This window comes from Pelecanus crispus, chromosome 2 (assembly GCF_030463565.1).
Source record: "Pelecanus crispus isolate bPelCri1 chromosome 2, bPelCri1.pri, whole genome shotgun sequence".
In the NCBI taxonomy this organism is placed as follows: Eukaryota; Metazoa; Chordata; class Aves; order Pelecaniformes; family Pelecanidae; genus Pelecanus; species Pelecanus crispus.
In genome coordinates, this window is record NC_134644.1 from 107,819,593 (window position 1) to 107,837,172 (window position 17,580).

The following is a 17,580-nucleotide window of genomic DNA, read 5'->3' on the forward strand; positions in this document are numbered from 1 at the left end:
CAGCTCACCTTTGTGAGTCACGGTACCCGGCGGCTGAGGCGCACATGGGATTTGCAAGTGCTTATTACAGAATTTCCCCTGAGCTGTAAAGCTGGAAACTTATTTTGTGTTTTTCTGGCCACACCCTGGGAGCAGTCGCCAAACAAGGCTGTAAGAATTCGGGGCAGGGATGTCTTTCCTCTGGTGTATTGATTCAGGAGCTGGCACAACAAGGTTTTCAAGCCTAATTTAATAATTACTTGCTACTAATAATTACCACCTGTGCACTAATAATTATGTAGGACAGCTTTAACAATCGGTTGGTCCGAAAGGTGCTGTTAATGCCAGGCACCCTGTTTACTCAGGGACTCTACCTGGCAGCGCTGCGGAGCTCCCTGGCCACGCGGCCGGCAGATGCGTGCTGCCCAGTCCTGCAGCTGGGGAGAAGGGATGTCAGAGCCTTCATCCCCTGCCAACAGCAGAAATTGGCTGCTGGAGCAGAGCAGGCTGGACCAGACTCAGTGGCAGCCAGCTATTCCCAGCTCCGCAGTGGCTCCATGGTTCCAAACCATCAAAATTAAATGTTGGTCTGACTGAGTTGCTTACACCAGAAATGCTAAATTGCAGTGTAAAGCAAACCTCCAGAAGACTTGAATTGCTTAGAGGGTAATTTTACTGTGTCTCTGGCATCCTGTGTGTGCTTCCATCATGGTTCTCCCAATAAGACATCCCTGTTGTTTTTTTGTTTGATTGAAGAGTACATGCAACCTCAAAATAAAATAAATATGCACATGCTTAGATACTATACAGAAATTCTGGCTTTTAATCTGTGCACGTGTGTTAATATATTTGCATATACACAGCCACTATATGTAGCAATGTGTGACTGATGCAAGTTGCCCCCAGAAATTTGGGGTTGTCTGATTCAAGTTACAACCAAATTTTGGATTCCTGCCTGTGAAGCCCTGTTGCACACCCCGGGTATTACCAGCGCTAGTGCCTCCTTGGTACACAAGGCTTCAAAAGTCAGAGGCTGGTGCTCTCAGCCCAAACACTGGAAAGTGTTCCTGAGCCAGGAAAGTCTGGCAAACCTGCAGGTTGTGGCTCTGTCCTCAAGCAGATGTAAGCAGAAGTATTTATCTGTTTTAGCAAAGCAGGCTATGTAAGATAGATAAGAAACCAGGAAAAATTCTGGAACACATGATTTATTTTGATATCAGGGTAGGTGTAAAGCACATCTCTCATTACTGCTAACCATCAGCCTTTAAGAACTTCTGTCCCAACTTTTCCACGTACACTCCTGGACTACAAATTAGGAGCTCGCTTACAGTAATGCTCAAGTGTGTTCTGTGAAATATTTACTCCAAGTTCAATCAGTTATGAGCAACTGCAAGGTTATGTTAATACATGGCATTTGTAGCATTAACTGAACACTCTTGCCCCAGTCCAGAAAAGAACTTAAATCTCATGCCACTGAGCTGCGATCTCTGGCCAGCAAGATAATAAGGTTTTTTTACTTCTGTTGTGCCAAAGAGCGGCTGAGCAGCCTCCGAGCTGGGGGTGCAGCACTAAGTGCCGCCAGGCTTGGTTGCTTCCCCGCCACCTGCAGCCCCCGCGAGCCCCCGTGCACCTCCCTTCCCTGCCAGGCAAGGGTCGTTTGGGAGCACCCTGGAGAAGAGCTTTGTGGAGAGCGGGGAAAGCAGGTGAAATTAGTAAACCTTGCTAATTCTTCACAAACTCTTCTGTCGGATTAACACCAGCTCCCAGTGTTCATACGAGGTGGGATGAGAGCAATTAAAGCCTCATGATTAAGAGCCAATTCCTCACCCACTGTAATTACCGGAACTAGTCTCCTGGCTTTCACTGCTCCTTCATCTCCAGTTAAGAAAAAAGCAGCCCCTCATTATCTCTGCTCAGTATAGCTGCCATAAATGCAGCTTCAGCATCATTTACAAACAGGAAACAAAGGAAACAAATTGCCTGTTCTTAAAGGAGGGAAGCACAGAATAAAAAGGAGAGGGATGCGCAGGGACTGGTTGTGTCCTGGGAAATTAAGCTGAGGATGGTGTGGGGGGATTCCCACGCCAGTGGGAGACTGGCATGTTAGACTGACATGAGGGAAGAGCCCGGCTTGGCACAGGCTAGGCCCTGTGAGAGGTCTTTTCCAACCTAAACGATTCTATGATTCTATGATGCCACCCTTGCGCTACCGCCAGCTCTGGCTGGGAGGTGTTCAGCCAGGTGCCGTGGCGTGGAGGTGCAAGTGGCAGCTTGTACTGTAGTCAAAATCATACAAGCATCACCACTGACTGCCATGTTGCATAGAAATCTTCCTAGGCTGCTATTAGCAAACAAGTGCATAGCTTGTGAAATAAAGGCTAAGACAAGCTTAAGCTGGTACTTAAAAAGTGTTATCGGCCATACCCGTCTTGGAAAAAGTTTCACTCTGATGGGTGTAGCTCTAGCTGACCCAATGCAGCACGATTAACGCTGCTTTTCTGTATTCAATGAGAAACCCAGAAAAAGTCCTTGCAAAGCTATGAAAAGCTCTATGAGCCCCACAGGCCAGTGTAGAAGCCTGACTACAGCATGTGGTGATTTAAATATAGTGCATTTAACTGCAATTGCAGATCATAAAGGGATGGCTGTGCAGCCCGCTGCAGGTACAGAAATATATTCCAGCCAGAAGCAAGTGTCCCAAAATCTGCCCCCACCAACTTGGGCACTGTGGACATATGTTCTGCAGGTGGCATTTTCAGGACATCTCCCTCCGTGTTGCTCTGTGAGTTCACCTTTGCAAAACTCCTAATTTGTGCATGAAATGGCCATTTCCTTGAGTGCCATGAGGCAATCGCATCTTATTTTCTAATTTGTAGTTTAAAATGCTTGTTTGCATGTGGAGTCATGTCTGTGGGGAAGGGGCCTTGACCGTGCAAGCAGAGACTACTACACCTCTGGACTGTGGCATTTAAAAAGCACCAGCAAAATAACAAACCTCATGAAAAGGCTTCAAAAAATAGCGTGACCTTTAAGTGGCAACATTACCAATAGAAAATATAAAGGGAAGGAAATGGGGAGTAATTTAATTTGAGTCAATTCTCTAATATAATGTAGTTCATTTGAAGTTAATTTCATTTAATGTTAATTTTAATTAGCTCACATCTGTTGCAGAGATCCGCAGGTCCAATTTAACCTGTGAACTTTGGCTGCTTTTCCTGGCAGTCTTTTATATCAATTACAAAATCCCACCACACTGCAATCCTACACATCTAATTGCTCCCTTGGGAAAGGAGCAGGGAGAGGATGAGCTATGCAGGACAGACACTGGTTGGGTTGCTTAATGTACAGCTACAAGACCTATAGATTCTGTGTTGACAAGAAGGAAACAGCTCCGACATACACAAGACAGAGCCTACCCGGAGCTATAATTCATCTTTGTATTGGCCCATGCACAATTTTCTGTAGAAATGAAGATGTGAAAATACTTCCATAAGTACTGGCTGAAATTTAAAAGAGCTTTGGCCGCTAGACTCAGTTCTTTCTTTTCTTGTACGCTTATGACTGGCTGAAGTCTGCTTTTCACACTTGCTTATGGTAAGTGAATTTTAAGACTGTGAAATAGTCCACACTGGAAAATTGCACTGGGGACTCGAATAAGCCAGACGAAGATGTTTTTTCAAAGCCAGATTAGATTTTTCAAAGCTGATGTTATGCATTGTGATGATTTTATATGGATGTAGTATTGCAGTTTACGGGATTGTTAGCAGAATTGAGATCTGGATGCTCTGAGTACCCTTAAAGCAACTCTCAAATGAAATGTGCAGCAATTTAAGCTAACCAATCACTAATTTCCCTCTCTTTCAAAGAACTCCCTTTACTGTAATAAGACTTCATAAAAACGCATGTACACATGCCAGTTTATTTAGTGACTGGGCCTAAAAGTCTCAAACAGGACCATTAAACTAGACAAGAACAAATATATGATGCAGTTGCACCCATGATGGGCTTTGTTATCTCTGCACCCAAGCACCGCATTTTATAGTGCACTCATTTTTCGAAGGGGGATACCTATTGCAGGCTTACATGGCCCTTAAAGGGAAGGCCTTGACATTTAAAACAATTTCCATTTCTTCCTAGACTGAAATCTAAGCCTGACAGACTCACGGGCTAAATTAATTCCTTAAGCCCTTTGCCCAGCGATAAAATTTATCTGAAGCAGAAAATGGAAATGCACAGTGTGCTTTACAAAGCTGATCAAAGATCCCCCGGAAAGTGCTGAAGCAATCAGAATGAATGATCTGCTCCCATGGATAGGAAAAATGGATATTTTAATTGCATCAATTATTCACCACCAATTATTTGTGAGAAATCTTTTATGTCCAGGATATTGAGAGGCCTATCTATGTCTGTTAAAATAAGCTGGGTTTCCTATTATTTTTCTGTGGACGCTAAGTTAGCTGTGGTGATGGTTCAAATACAGAGATGGAGGAGCTTGCTGAAGTTTGGAGCTGATGGCTTCTGTGTGGATCCTTCCCTGCTAAAACTCAAAAGAAATTAACAGTGTGGAAGGAAACTGGTCCTTACTGAGCTGGACTTTAAAAAAAGGAAAACCAGACAGTCTCCTGAGGAAGACAACCATGTACTGTATTTTAACATACTAATATGTTATTATCCAGCAGAGGATAACACAGACAGAGGATGCTAACATAAGCCATTTCTTTTTGTTTTTCTTCCAGTAATGTACAAAACATCTTGTGTCACCGACTAATCCATCACTCTCTTCACATCCATTTCTACCCACACACGACGTGGTTTTGGGGACTTCTGCTTTCCTGTGTTTTTGTGAAACCGTTCACCGCTGCTGAGGACGAGCCCATGTGGTTAATGGGAAAGGAGCTCGTCCCTCCTCAGTGCTTCTCCAGCCTGTGGGGACCCCTGCGTGCCTCACCTTGCACAGGCTTTGGGCTCCTCAAAGGCAGGTGTAGCACCTGTGCTGCTGGCTGGCTTCAAACAGCTCAGCGGGGGACTTTATAGCCCAGGCTATTGCATTTGTGGTGCCCCTTGCAGATTTGACGTTGGATTTCTTCTCTGTTAACATTAATGGGCTTTGTGCGGGTTGACAGGAGGACAGAATTTGACCTGGAAAACATCCAACTGTGCAGCCTGAAAGGGTGAATGCGGGTGTGGGTAAATCAGCCAGCTTGCTCACACCGTTGGCCATAGATGAACCTGAGATATTTCTGTGGCATCTGGGAACAGCCCCTGCTTGATGGCTGCTGTGCCTGGCAGGCATCGTCCACGGTATTTCATATTTCATATTATTTCATATGGAGCAGATACCTGCAGCATATCCTACCTTGTGAAACAGCCTGTACAGACCCAGCATCTCTAGAAATGGCAAGATGTCCTCTTCCCAAGCTGTTTCCTGAACCAACCTGTATTTTCTGCGATGCTACCGTCGTCCAGCTGTGGTTAGCACGAGCAGCAGGTAGCATGTGTAACCCCATGGCTGAACCCCAAATCCCCCAGAGACGGTGGTTGCCATGGAATGATTTAAGACTCCTTAAGCAGAGCAGCAAGAGATCAGAAAAGTGGAGGAAAGTCTATTTGCAAAGCCAAGGAGAGGCATTGTATAGCTGGGGTGGGAAGAGCGACAGCTGAGAGGTAACTGAAGGCATTGCCAGACACAGGCACAGGACTAGTAAAGTGATAACAAGTTCCAAGAACAGAGGAGCCCTGAACCTGCAAATACTGTGGGGCTTGTGACGGCTTGGGCACAAAGGTCTCAGCCCTGCCAGGTGCCCCTGACCATGAGATGTCCCACCCACACAGTGGGGATCAGGGGTGAGGGACTCACTGCACTGCCTTGCTGCTGCCTGTGGTCACTAAAGCTTCTCTATAAGATTATGGGACTTTGTATCACTTGCTGCCTGCTTCCTAAATTTACCACTTTGGGAAGATTGCTGTTATCTACTCGATAGGTGTCCTATGCTGAAGTGATACACATTTCTGTGTGTTTATTATGGCATTAGAGCTGAATTTTAATGGAGGTTTTTTCCAATGAAAAGCTGATGAAGTGGAAAAAATCAGCATCAACAAATACACTCAGTGTGTGAATGAATTTTTGGTGCACTCTTTATGGAAAAAAGAAATTGCAGAAAAAAGCTTGAAGTTCAAGAGTGCATAAAAATCACCCCACTGTTGTGAGCCACTCCTTCTCTTGGGAGGTGTGCGGTGCTGAGCCATCAGTAGTGCACTGCTGGTGCTCACCTATAAGGTACTTGCCAGAAAATGTGTTAGAGAAAAGACGTGACAGATGCCAGGGACTTTTGGCTCCTCAGCTACCTGCTCCCACTGTGGCCACAGCATCTCTCCCGGCAGCCCTGTGGGGGTCCACGCTTGGGGAAGAGGCATTTTGCAGCTTCCTTTCCAAATTCCCTCCAGCTGAGAGGCAATGTCCTCACTGATCTTGGGACACTTTCCCTGGGTTGCTTTGAAATGCCAGAGGTACAAGGAATTTCCTCAACCCCCCTGCTGCAGCCCCTCGCACACTGCTTTTGGGGGTCTCACGTGGTCAGGAACAGCCTCAGCAAACGCAGTTTCCCCTGCTCGAGCCCAAGCAGTATCTGCCCCTGCCTCTAAAAACCCAGCAGGATCATGAGGACTCTTAAAAACTGGGAGTGTGGCCAACAAAATGTAGATTTAAGGTTGCAGCAGAGGACACCCCCAGCACCAGCAGCCTCAGAGACAGTGGGAATAAGAAGTTGAGGGGAAAGCCTCAGGCATCCCTCAGGGCTGTGCTTGATGCCATCCCTCACACCCCTCACCACGTGGACCGAAAAGCCGTATACCTTCCAGCTTCATTGAGCTCGAGCTCTGATGGGAGCCTGGTGAGACGTTGACCAGCACCCAGCAGCTCTAAGAAGAGACGTCTCCCAAGTGCAGGGGAAGGAGAGCTGCACTGCTGGCAGAGTCAACAGAGGTGCCTAAAGGTGTGAATTTAGGCAAGGATGCATGTTTGGTGATGGCATGGCATATACCGCTGCCTTGGACTGGCATGCTGTTACCTTTCCTTTCTTCTTTCCACCTACCAGTCTGGATTTCTGTCTGTCCCAGAGCATTGAATCAAGGAAGAGCAAAGCTTGCAGATGTGGTGGCCAAAAGGCTTCAGGCCCAGAAGGCATGATAGAAAGAATCCCATATGTTCCTTTAAAAAGGAAAAGCGAGGCAAAGATGAAGGGAGGGAAGGAGAGAAGATAAAAATAGAGATTTTGTAAGTTTTAAAGCCAGCTGCTTGATCTTGTGTGACCTGATTCATAACCACTGCATGCCAGGTGTTGGCAGTAGCACTTCTGGTCCCACAAGCAGGAGACTGGGAATAGTGGCCAGGGAAAACATATGCTAAATTTCATAGTTAGCAAGCAGGGAAGAGGCAGAACATGCACTATAATTTATTGGAACCTAAAACTAACACCTACAAGACACTTTTAAAACTAGGCAATTTCTAGCTCTTAAAAATTAAAACAGAGCTATCTGAATGTCATTAATGGTAAACCCATAGGATCTTCCATTGTTTAGATGCAAAAAGAAATCCTTGCTAAAAAATACCATCTCTGTATTATACGGAGGTGGTTAAAGAAATTCTAGAACGAGTCTCTAAGCCATCCTGCCATTGCATCAATCATTTAAGGCCCTTGTAATATGCCATGCTAATTAGTATTTTATGCCTTATGATAAAAATGGAAGTACCTATTGATTTGTTTGTGACATTCTACATAGCCCAAACCCAAGAAGATCGCTCTCAGCTTAATGACCAGGAAACGTCCCCGACTCATGCCCATGCTCCTGTGCACATTTCCTCATCAGGAAGGAGGAAACAGTTGCCTCTGACAATCTCATTAATTAGGTCCTAGGCAAACAATCAAGTTATTGTGGCGCCTTGGCAAGCACCGTGTGTCATCTGAGCTGTCGCGTGCATGCTCTCCACTTGCAGGAAGAACTGAAAAAATGGATTGGCCTGAACATCATGTGCGTTCATGGGTTTCCCAATGATCTGGTTAATGTGTCTGAAGAAGTCACTGCTCTTCCCCTAAGCCGCAGCAACCGGCTGCCCTCACTCTGGCTGCCAGCTGAAGCAGGGCTCACCTAAAACTACTAAAACTACTAGGTGCTACGTTCTTCCAGGCTCTGCTGCCCGGCTCCTGCCTGAATCCTCATCTAAAACCAAGATTTCTCCAGGCACATCCGAGCCCTTGCTGGCATGGAAAACCCTGGCAGTCTGCTGGCTCCTAGTTTTTATGCGCTGGAGAAATGAATTTGTTTCCTAAAGATTAACAATGGTAAATAAAAACTGTGTTTGGCCGCACCATCAAAGTTAGAGACATGTTAGCCAAAGTGAAAGGTGACAGCAATCTGTTCAAACAGCCACCCAAACGGGATTTCTGAGTGCATCTTTCTCCATCTTCCTCTCTACGAGGCATTGGGAGTGATATCTTACATGAGAGTTTGCAGGGAATTGAAAAGTGAGAACTTGTTCTCCTTAGCCCTGCCAGCTGCAAGAAACCCCTTGACAACTGCATGGCAGCCCTTTATTCATATAAAGCAGACACAGAACTAGTAACAGCCCCCCTCAGGGGTAGAGGTATTCGACTGTGGTGTCAACTTGAGCAAGCCTTGATGCTGCCACTTTCTAGCACTGGCACTACTTAATTTAGAAACCCCCAGCTTTAAAAGCTTTAAAATATGTCTGGTCATAGAGCCATGGCCACATCTCCTGCTGGAGCTGGCCCGGCTCCATCGGAGCCAAGGGGCTCTGCTGGCTGGCAGCAGCTTGGGGGCAGAGGAAGGGTGATTTGTTCAGACCCCATCAGCAGTGACCCGTCTCCCTCTGTTTATGCTCTGGTGTTGATTACTTTACAAAGCAGAACCATGGAGAATTGGTACAAACATTACTGTAAAGGGATGTGGGCTGCAGCTGGATTTAAAATTAATTTAGGGATTAAATTCCCTGTATCCCCCCATAACACCTGGAGATCTTTCCCTGGGCTTTGTTACCAGGGTCTGGTACAGGAGAACCTCAAAGGGGTGCCCAGGTTCACCATAAAGTGCAGCCATGCTGTCCCTCACACTGCATGTGGACACCAGCACCTTTAGCTCTCCTTTTTTTGGGAACGTGATGGCCATTATTGTTAATATATCTCTTGAAAGCAACTTCCAAACCAAGATGGCTAATTTTCAACATGTGGTTATGTGATCTCATCACCCACAACAGAAACCTTCTCCTGGTAAGACTGAGCAGGTTGAAATAATTTGAGCTTCACAGCTGCGATGCCAGGCAGAACAGGGATCCCAAACCAGGTCTCTCTGAGCCTGGGGCAGACACTTGTTCTCCAGCCATGTTGCCTAATAATTACAGCTCTCATGGGCTGCGGTGTCTCTATTAAATCCAATCAAATTCACTTTTCCCTGAAAGATCTCATCTAAAGAGATGCCAGATGATGCCAGAGATGCAGCCTGAGCATTTGTCTGCGCTATGTGTGCTGGCGTGCCAGCCATTTTTCCTGGGCAGAGACATCCGTCACCCGTGCAAAGTTTCCGCCACAGCAGCAGGGCAGGGAAAAGCCTTTTCCTGGAGAACAGCAAACGTGAAGGAACAAACCCAAGAGGAAGGGCAATGCCTGAAGCTGGCATAAAGGCTAAGCATAGGGCGGATGGGCAGCAGGATGTGTTGCTGCGGGATGAGCTCATGAGCATCGGTGCTGCCCAGCTAAGCGAGAGAGGGCAGGGAAATGGTTTTACCTCTGGAACCCAGTAAGAGCTCCCTGTAGGTGTCTCTCGGCATTAGGCAAATTGTTCCCTTATTTTCCTCTCATACTGGTCATAACTGGCACTCTTCCCCCCCACCCCCGCTTTTCCCATGTGCAAATGTTCCTTAAAATGAGATGCAATTCTCCATGGAATTACTGAAAATACAGATGCAACAGAGCCAGAAAATGAGAGCTTTTCATTAGCAGTCTGTGTGGCCCTCACACAGAAATGACTGTCATAGTTACTTTACCCCATGTAATTACACAGCAAAGCCCCATTTAACATCTCACTATGTAACAGCAACTTTCTGTTTCAAATCAGATTAATATAAGAGTTACCCAGCCATTTTAAGAGATAATAGCTGTAATTAAGGTGTTTCTCATGATGGGCCCCTATTGTAATGTGGCAGATGATCTCTGATAGTCTTGTTGGCTGCATTAGTCACGATTGTTTTCATTAATATTGACACTATTCTCTTGCCACACAAACAGAAAAGCAGATTAATCAAAATATTGTGCTGGTTTCCTATGCTCTGAGCCCTGCTTTGGGGCTGATGCTCAATTCTCAGCTTTCAGTAGGAATAAAAAGCGGTTTTTCGTAAGATGTACAGGCAGGTTCACCAGTGTTGTTTAAAGCAGTTTTGGGAGAATAAATGGAGAGAAGTCTTTTACTGAAAATCTGAAAATAAAGCACCAACGAAATTTAAATGTTACACTTTGTAAACATCTCATCAGGTTCCAGTTTGGGACTCAGTGATACGAGACTGGTGGAGTCTGTTCAGACTGGAGAAAGAGGTGAGTGTGTGTATTTGGGTTCATTTTTCTGGGGACAAAATTGCCCAGACCAAGGGACAAGCTGGCACGTGAGCAATTTGGGATCATGAGGCTGGGTCAGGAAATTGGGGGTCTCTGGTGGTAGATCTCCATGGTGACGGCTCTGGATGAGCAAGCAGCTTGCTGAGGTTCAAAATGATGGGAGAAAAGATTGTGTCTCTATACCATCATTTCCAGTGAAACCAATGAAGTTAAACGAGAGATGGATTTGAGTTAAAGAGCCCTATAAATGTTCATTTTTCATGGGTATCAGTTCTACACAGTCAACTGAAGCTGTCAGAGGCATCTTCTGAGCAATGTTTTCATGGCAAGTCATCCAGAAAAAAACTATGTCAAGTGCCAAAGATGAGAAGGGCCGAGATGAGCAGGGAGCATGATGGGAGTGCAGGGCATGATCTCATATGTGTTGGTTTTGGCTGGGATAGAGTTAATTTTCTTCATAGCAGCTACTATGAGGCTAAGTTTTGGATTTGTGCTGGAAACAGTGTTGGTACTACAGGGATGTTTTAGTTACTGCTGAGCAGTGCTTACACAGCATCAAGGCCTTTTCTGCTTCTCACCCCACCCCACCAGCGAGCAGGCTGGGGGTGCACAAGAAGCTGGGAGGGGACACAGCCGGGACAGCTGACCCCAACTGACCAAAGGCATGTCCCACGCCATATGACGTCATGCTCAGCATAGAAACCTGGGGGAACAAGAAGGAAGTGGGGGATGTTCACAGTGATGGCGTTTGTCTTCCCAAGTCACCATAACACATGATGGAGCCCTGCTCTCCTGGAGATGGCTGAACACCTGCCTGCCGATGGGAAGGAGTGAATGAATTCCTTGTTTTGCTTTGCTTGCATGCGCGGCTTTTGCTTTGCCTATTAAACGGTCTTTATCTCAACCCATGAGTTTTCTCACTTTTACTCTTCCGATTCTCTCCCCCATCCCACCAGGGGTGGAGAGTGAGCAAGTGGCTGTATGGGGCTTAGTTTCTGGCTGGGGTTAAACCACGACAGCGAAAAGGGAGGCAAAAGAACAGCATTGCTTTGAGAAAATTCAGACATTGATTTCCAGATCCAGCAGTGCCAATTAAACCAACAAAGGAAAAAAACCAACCTTAAAACGACACATTTGGGAGTGCTGTGCATGTTAACCACTATGCTTGTGGTAGCTAAATATCTTTTGGAAATATACCTGTTAAATATGAAGATATAAGTCGGTTAAAATTTATTTCAGTAAATGTGAGTACTATGAAGAAATACAAAACTGTGAATCTTTCAATCCCAGTTTTCTAGAGAAAAGCATGAAACTACCAAGGGAAAATATCTTGGAAAACATTTTCATTCACTTTCTGTGTTCAAATTCCAGTTACCAAGATGCAGGCTCCTAAATAATGTGACATCTGCAGAATTTTGTTGGCAGAAGATGCACTGATCGAACAGCCCCAAACCTTCCTTGCATATCTTCAATATATTTATAGCACAGAAGGCATCATGGTGTATAAATATTTTTGGTTTTGTAGGCAAGATGTTTTCATATAATTAACCAAAACATGTATTTTTGTGTTACCATTCAAATGTGAAATAGTTGTCTCATATTTTGGTACGTAAGAGACTCCACACTGTACATTAAAGTATGCATTGAATTTGCAAAATGGCCAACAGCTATTTTTTATCAAAATGTATTGCCTAGCTATATATCTATAGCAGCTTAAAGGGATGAAATCACCAGAGCCTGAGACCAAAGGGCCTTACAGATCATTCATTACTGAAGTGAAAATAATAATTTTAAAAAAATCTCTGCAAGCAAGGAACATGTCTTCTCCATGGGAAGTCTCAGAATGCCTGCCTCCTGCAATAACATTGACTTTTAGAGTCTAGAGGGTTATAAGACCATGGCTCATTAATAATTGCCTTGCTGACCTTTGTAATGTGGACTCAAATCCCCCTGCATCTCCTGACATTTTGTTTTGCTTATAGGGGACCTGCAGCTCACTTGAGCTGGAATCCCACTGGGATAAGGCTCTCCCCTATGGTCCCTGCAAACAAGGCAGTGTGCATGCCTGTTTTCCCACTCTCTAGTTGCTGCTCTGGACACAAAAAATATCCTCACGGGAATACAGAACTAAATTTAAAAAAAACCCCTCTTCTGAGTTCTGTATGTAAACTTTTCATCTACTATCCCCAATTACTTTTTGCTAATGTTCTATAAACTGCTCTTGTAAACTCACTTGCTGAAGGCTATGCACACACTTATTTCAGTCTAATAAAACTAGTTGCATGAACTTGCAGAGAGGAAGGCTTCAGCAAACTCAGTATTAAAAAAAAATTCAAAAATTTGTAAAAAATAAGCAAAATAGATTGTCACATCAACATATCAAATTCATTACTGCTTAGTGTCTGTTGAAAAAAGCCTATTGGCTGTAGAGGATGTGAAAAGCTAAGGTTTAGATAAAGATGAATGAAATGTTGTATAATTCTTGAAATAAGATCTGTGGTTGTATACAGTCTTTAAAAGATTATTTTCATTTCAGGCTAAAAGTTGCTGTATTTTTGGTGAGGTAGGGCAGGATGTTCTTGAATTGATACTTTAATAAATGAGAAAAAATTCTACTAATATCAATAGGCTTAAACAGGGCTGAAACAGAATGGACCTGTTACCACCGAAAAATACAAATAGCATAAAGAACATACATCTACAGGTAGAAATATATTGTAGGGGATGGCACAGAAATTGCTCCCATGTTCAAAGTAATGGAAAGTAGTTTAAGAAAATAATAACAGCAAGAACAATATAGAGGCTGAAAGAAGAGAGAGAAACAGAAGAATAAACTTAAAGGCATAATTATTTAGGCTGGTAAGTCACATCCTATTGGAGGTACGATGAATAAAAGTGCATCCCTGATGGCTTGGGGAGCTGCTGCTAAGGCCTGATTCCTTGTTTATAGTTCTTCTGAACCATTATAAAGCTCTGTTATTGCGGTTGTGATTTGTGTTGCTGCCAGGGTGCTAAAAAGCAGTTTTGGAGTTTAAAGCCCTAGTTCTGTGCTGGGGTGAAACACGCATTTAGCACTTGTTTGGTCTGTGAGCTTATCCTCAGTGAAAATAGAAAATGAGCATATCTCTAAAGTTGTGTATGTTCTTAAGTGCTTTATTGAACCAGCATCCCCAACTCTATTTGTGTTGAATGAAGGTAATTTCTGATTAATTTTTATAAAACTGTGTATAAAAAGAGTGTTTCATTGTACTGACTTGTGCAAAGAACATAATCAGAAAGACACTTGTAGTGTCAAATCTGGGTCTCTCATCCGTAGGAGACAGAAATGCTGAAATGTGCAGAGTTTTGCCAACAACCCTTCCTCCGCAGTTTTCTTGTCAGAAATTAAGAATTATTTGGGCATGAAAGCGTAGGTGCGGCACTTTCTGAATACGCAGTCAAAGCATTTGGAATGGGGAAACATGTGGCACAAATGATACTGCTGCCATTAGGCTCCAGGATTACACTCATGGCCCGGCAGTGATGGGAAGCTTTAAGTTCAATAAAGGTTACAAGTATTTACTAACTCTTATGGATTTTAAAAAAATAAGCATGTGCTTAAGAGCTCTGCTCTCATTAGGCTTCTGTCCTTCCAGTTTTTCAGTTTATAGAAACCTTGTATATGTTTCAGTTCAGGTTGGAAGAAAGGCTTCCTCCAGAAGTGATGTTACTCCATGGCTTCATCCTGTAGGTGATGTTATTTCCTGGGGTGTGTGGTTTCCCCGTGAGAAGGATCTACCATGTTTCATTTCCTGGCAGATTTAAACACCACAGCTGATGGGCATCACAAAACCTCTTGCCATTTGATGCATTTTATATAAAATGGCTACTATGTACGGTCTGCCAGCCTGCGGCAGATGGCTTTCCGCACATAATACATAAACTCCAATCTTGCTGAATTTTTGTAACTGCCATTTTTTATTTCTGCACAAATACACTGTCATCCATCCAGTATTTTAAATGCACAGACAAAGCGCGATGCTGACCAAAGTAATGACTTCACAAATAAGGTGACCATCAGAAACACCTAGTAGCTGCGCTCTGAGCGCACTGATGGGACATTTTTAAGGAGATGCTTGTCCCTATCCTAGGGGACGGGCAGGGCAGCATTTCATGGGGGCAGGAGAAGAACAGCAACCCCTTTTCTGAGCTGCTGGTGTGCTCGTGGGCAGAGACATTGCTAAGGGGACCCACAAGTGGCGGCAGCGAGCGAACACCACGAAGGGAGTGGCGGAGCAGGGAGGCCCTCCATGCAGATCCCACTCTGCCGCATCCTCATGCAGCCGTTCTCCAGCCTGGCAGTGCGGTGCCCCTGCTCCTCACCACTCACACGGCAGCACGGACACACTTCTACAAGGAGCAGCAGGCAAATCTCACAAGGGAAACGCAACCATGAGCACTCTTCCACCTATGGGTTCATTTTAAGCCCAAGACACAAAGCCAGTTCGGATTTCTGAATTTTCCCATCCTTGTTCATGTCGCAGTGGTTGAGCAGGATCTGGCGGAACTTGTCCAGGTCGACCCCGCTAATGCTGGGCTGCAGGCAAAAGAGAAAAATGGTTCTGAGAGGCAAAACAGCTCTGGATTTCCCCAGCCCTGTAAAGCAGCAGGCTGTGCAGTGGCAGGAAAATCCACCCGAGGAGGAGCTACCAAACAGCCTGACCCCACGTCAGCTCATACGAGGTGGGCAAGTGAACAGAGAATGGGGCAAGGATGCCCTGCAAAACAGAAGAGGTGTGGGCCAAGGAAATGCAACATGATTTTTGTGCTTAGTCAAGGCCATCAGTATCTGATCCATATCAAACAAAAGTGTGCAGAAAGTTGCCCAATACAGACAGCTGCACTACTGGTCCTGTGCTTTCATCTGGTTTCCTCTCTCAAACCTGCTACACAAGGAGTGATGTGGCATTTCTGTCAGCAGGCTACGATTTTACAGGCTAGCCAGCAACTTAAAAATACCTTTAGTGAATCAAATGAATGCTAAAGGCATACTTTACAGGCTACACTGTCTCTGTATGCTCCTAATGCCGTACCGCTTCCTCTGCTTCCCACTTTCTCAGGAGGAGACCAAATTCATACGCCCAGCTTGTGGTGCCCAAGGATGATGCTGATGAAGGGAAAGGGAAAGTACAACCCTTGCTCCTTTGGACACACTTGCACAGAGCACAAATCCAACATCCTGCCTGCCCTCACACACTTCCCTACACACCACATGGCTATAATGTACATGCACACACAGGCATCAGCATGCAGCTGCATTCTCTGCTCTCCACTAAACAGACATGGGAGTGCAGGTGTCCCTGTGTTGGGTCACACTGTGTGGCAATGCAACAGCTCAGGCATGGAGGGTGCCAAAGATCAGACTATATTTGGATCAAAAACTATATCTCGGACTGCATCTGGAAACAAGGTAATCCAATGCAGATGGACTCTGCTGTCTGTAAGAAACTGGTGACACACTGGGCATGGTATTCTTGATTAGAGGTAGAGCTCAAGTTATTTTCAAGTGTAGCCCTGTGATGAGCTAATGAACAGTGAGGTCATGCTGTTGAGGACCATATTCACAGTGAGAACAGAAGAAAGAAATTCTGATGACTGATCCACGTAGACCAGGTTGTGATGCTGTAACATCTGCCTAATTCAGAGTATGAGCTAGAATGGACCTTTCTTAAATACAGTTGCCAAGTGAAGGTGTATTAATATGTCAGGCAGAATTTCTGTGATATGGTGAAATGCTCTACAGTGTTTATGCTGAGACCATGACATTAATTTCTGCTGCTCATCAAAGTGAAATTTGACTCTACCTTCGCAGTAGCCTCTCTATTTACATAACTTCACCATAACAATTACCTTCCTCTTGGAATATAAGGTATTAATGAATAGAAAGAGCCATGAAGCTACCTTGACCAGTTCCATCATGTCTTTGACAAACCCATCTACTTCTGGGCCTTCAAGTGCTCCTGTTTTACTCTGAAAGATGGAAGAAACATCAAAATGCTCCAGTAAGTCAAAAACACAACAACGTTTACTGGTCAGTAGGTCCACCTGGTCACTAAGCTTTATAGCATAAAGAGTATAGAATCCTAGAATGGTTTGGGTTGGAAGGGACCTTAAAGATCATCTAGTGCAACCCCCCCCCGCCATGGGCAGGAACACCTTCCACTAGATCCGGTTGCTCAAAGCCCTGTCCAACCTGGCCTTGAACAGTTCTGGGTAGAGGGCATCCAGAACTTCTCTGGGCAACCTGTTCCACTGTCTCACCACCCTCACAGTGAAGAATTTCTTCATAATATCTAATATCTAAGATGCCTGCCTTTTTCCCAAACCATCTCTTCTCCTCAAACGGGAGCAACATCTGCCACCATTTTGTGAGGCTTGCTGGCCACCACCCTGAGGGTGTTGTGTGACTGTTCAGAAGTGGCACTGAATCGCTGATTTCTAACAGGCAGTTAGGTGGTCATGTCTGTCCTAGGCCAGACTCCATAGATAACCCTTGGTTCAGTGCTAGTAGGGGTTTTATTTTCCTAGGTGGTGGTGATGCAGGTCCCAAACTTCCAGAGACTGCGAGAGCTAAAGACACCACCTCCTCCACATTCCTTGCATCTCCTGCAGGGTGATAGTGCTAACGCAGCAGCACTGGCCGTGGCGATGGAGAAAGTCAAAATGGGTCCTTTGCCATGGGGTCTCTGAGCATCGCGCCCCTCTGTCCCCAGCTTACCCCCCCAGCCTAGTGCCTGGGCCCCTCTGGCCCATGGGCTCGGGCACAGCTGCAGCTCCTGAGTGACCCCCACAGCACCCACTGGGAGGAAGAAGTCTGAGCAGCGTGTGTTAAATCTGTGTCATTTAAAGACTGCAAGGGAACAGCCTCTGGGACTCACAACGTCGTAGTGTGCAAAGATCTTCTCAAAATCTCTCCTCCTTTCTTCTGTGCTGCAAGCCT

The 17,580-nt window shown here is 45.1% G+C and overlaps 1 protein-coding gene across 1 annotated transcript in view; it reads right to left on the reverse strand.

Annotated features, from left to right (window-relative positions):
• Positions 1–15,048: 15,048 nt before the first annotated feature.
• Positions 15,049–17,580, reverse strand: part of SCGN (secretagogin, EF-hand calcium binding protein) — a 29,162-nt gene continuing 26,630 nt past the window's right edge. Inside the window, exons 9-11 of the mRNA XM_075705977.1 lie at positions 17,519–17,578; positions 16,542–16,610; positions 15,049–15,177 (exon numbers count right to left, since the gene is read on the reverse strand). Of these exons, the coding sequence (XP_075562092.1) occupies positions 15,049–15,177; positions 16,542–16,610; positions 17,519–17,578 (258 nt within the window). The remainder of the gene's footprint in view (positions 15,178–16,541; positions 16,611–17,518; positions 17,579–17,580) is intronic.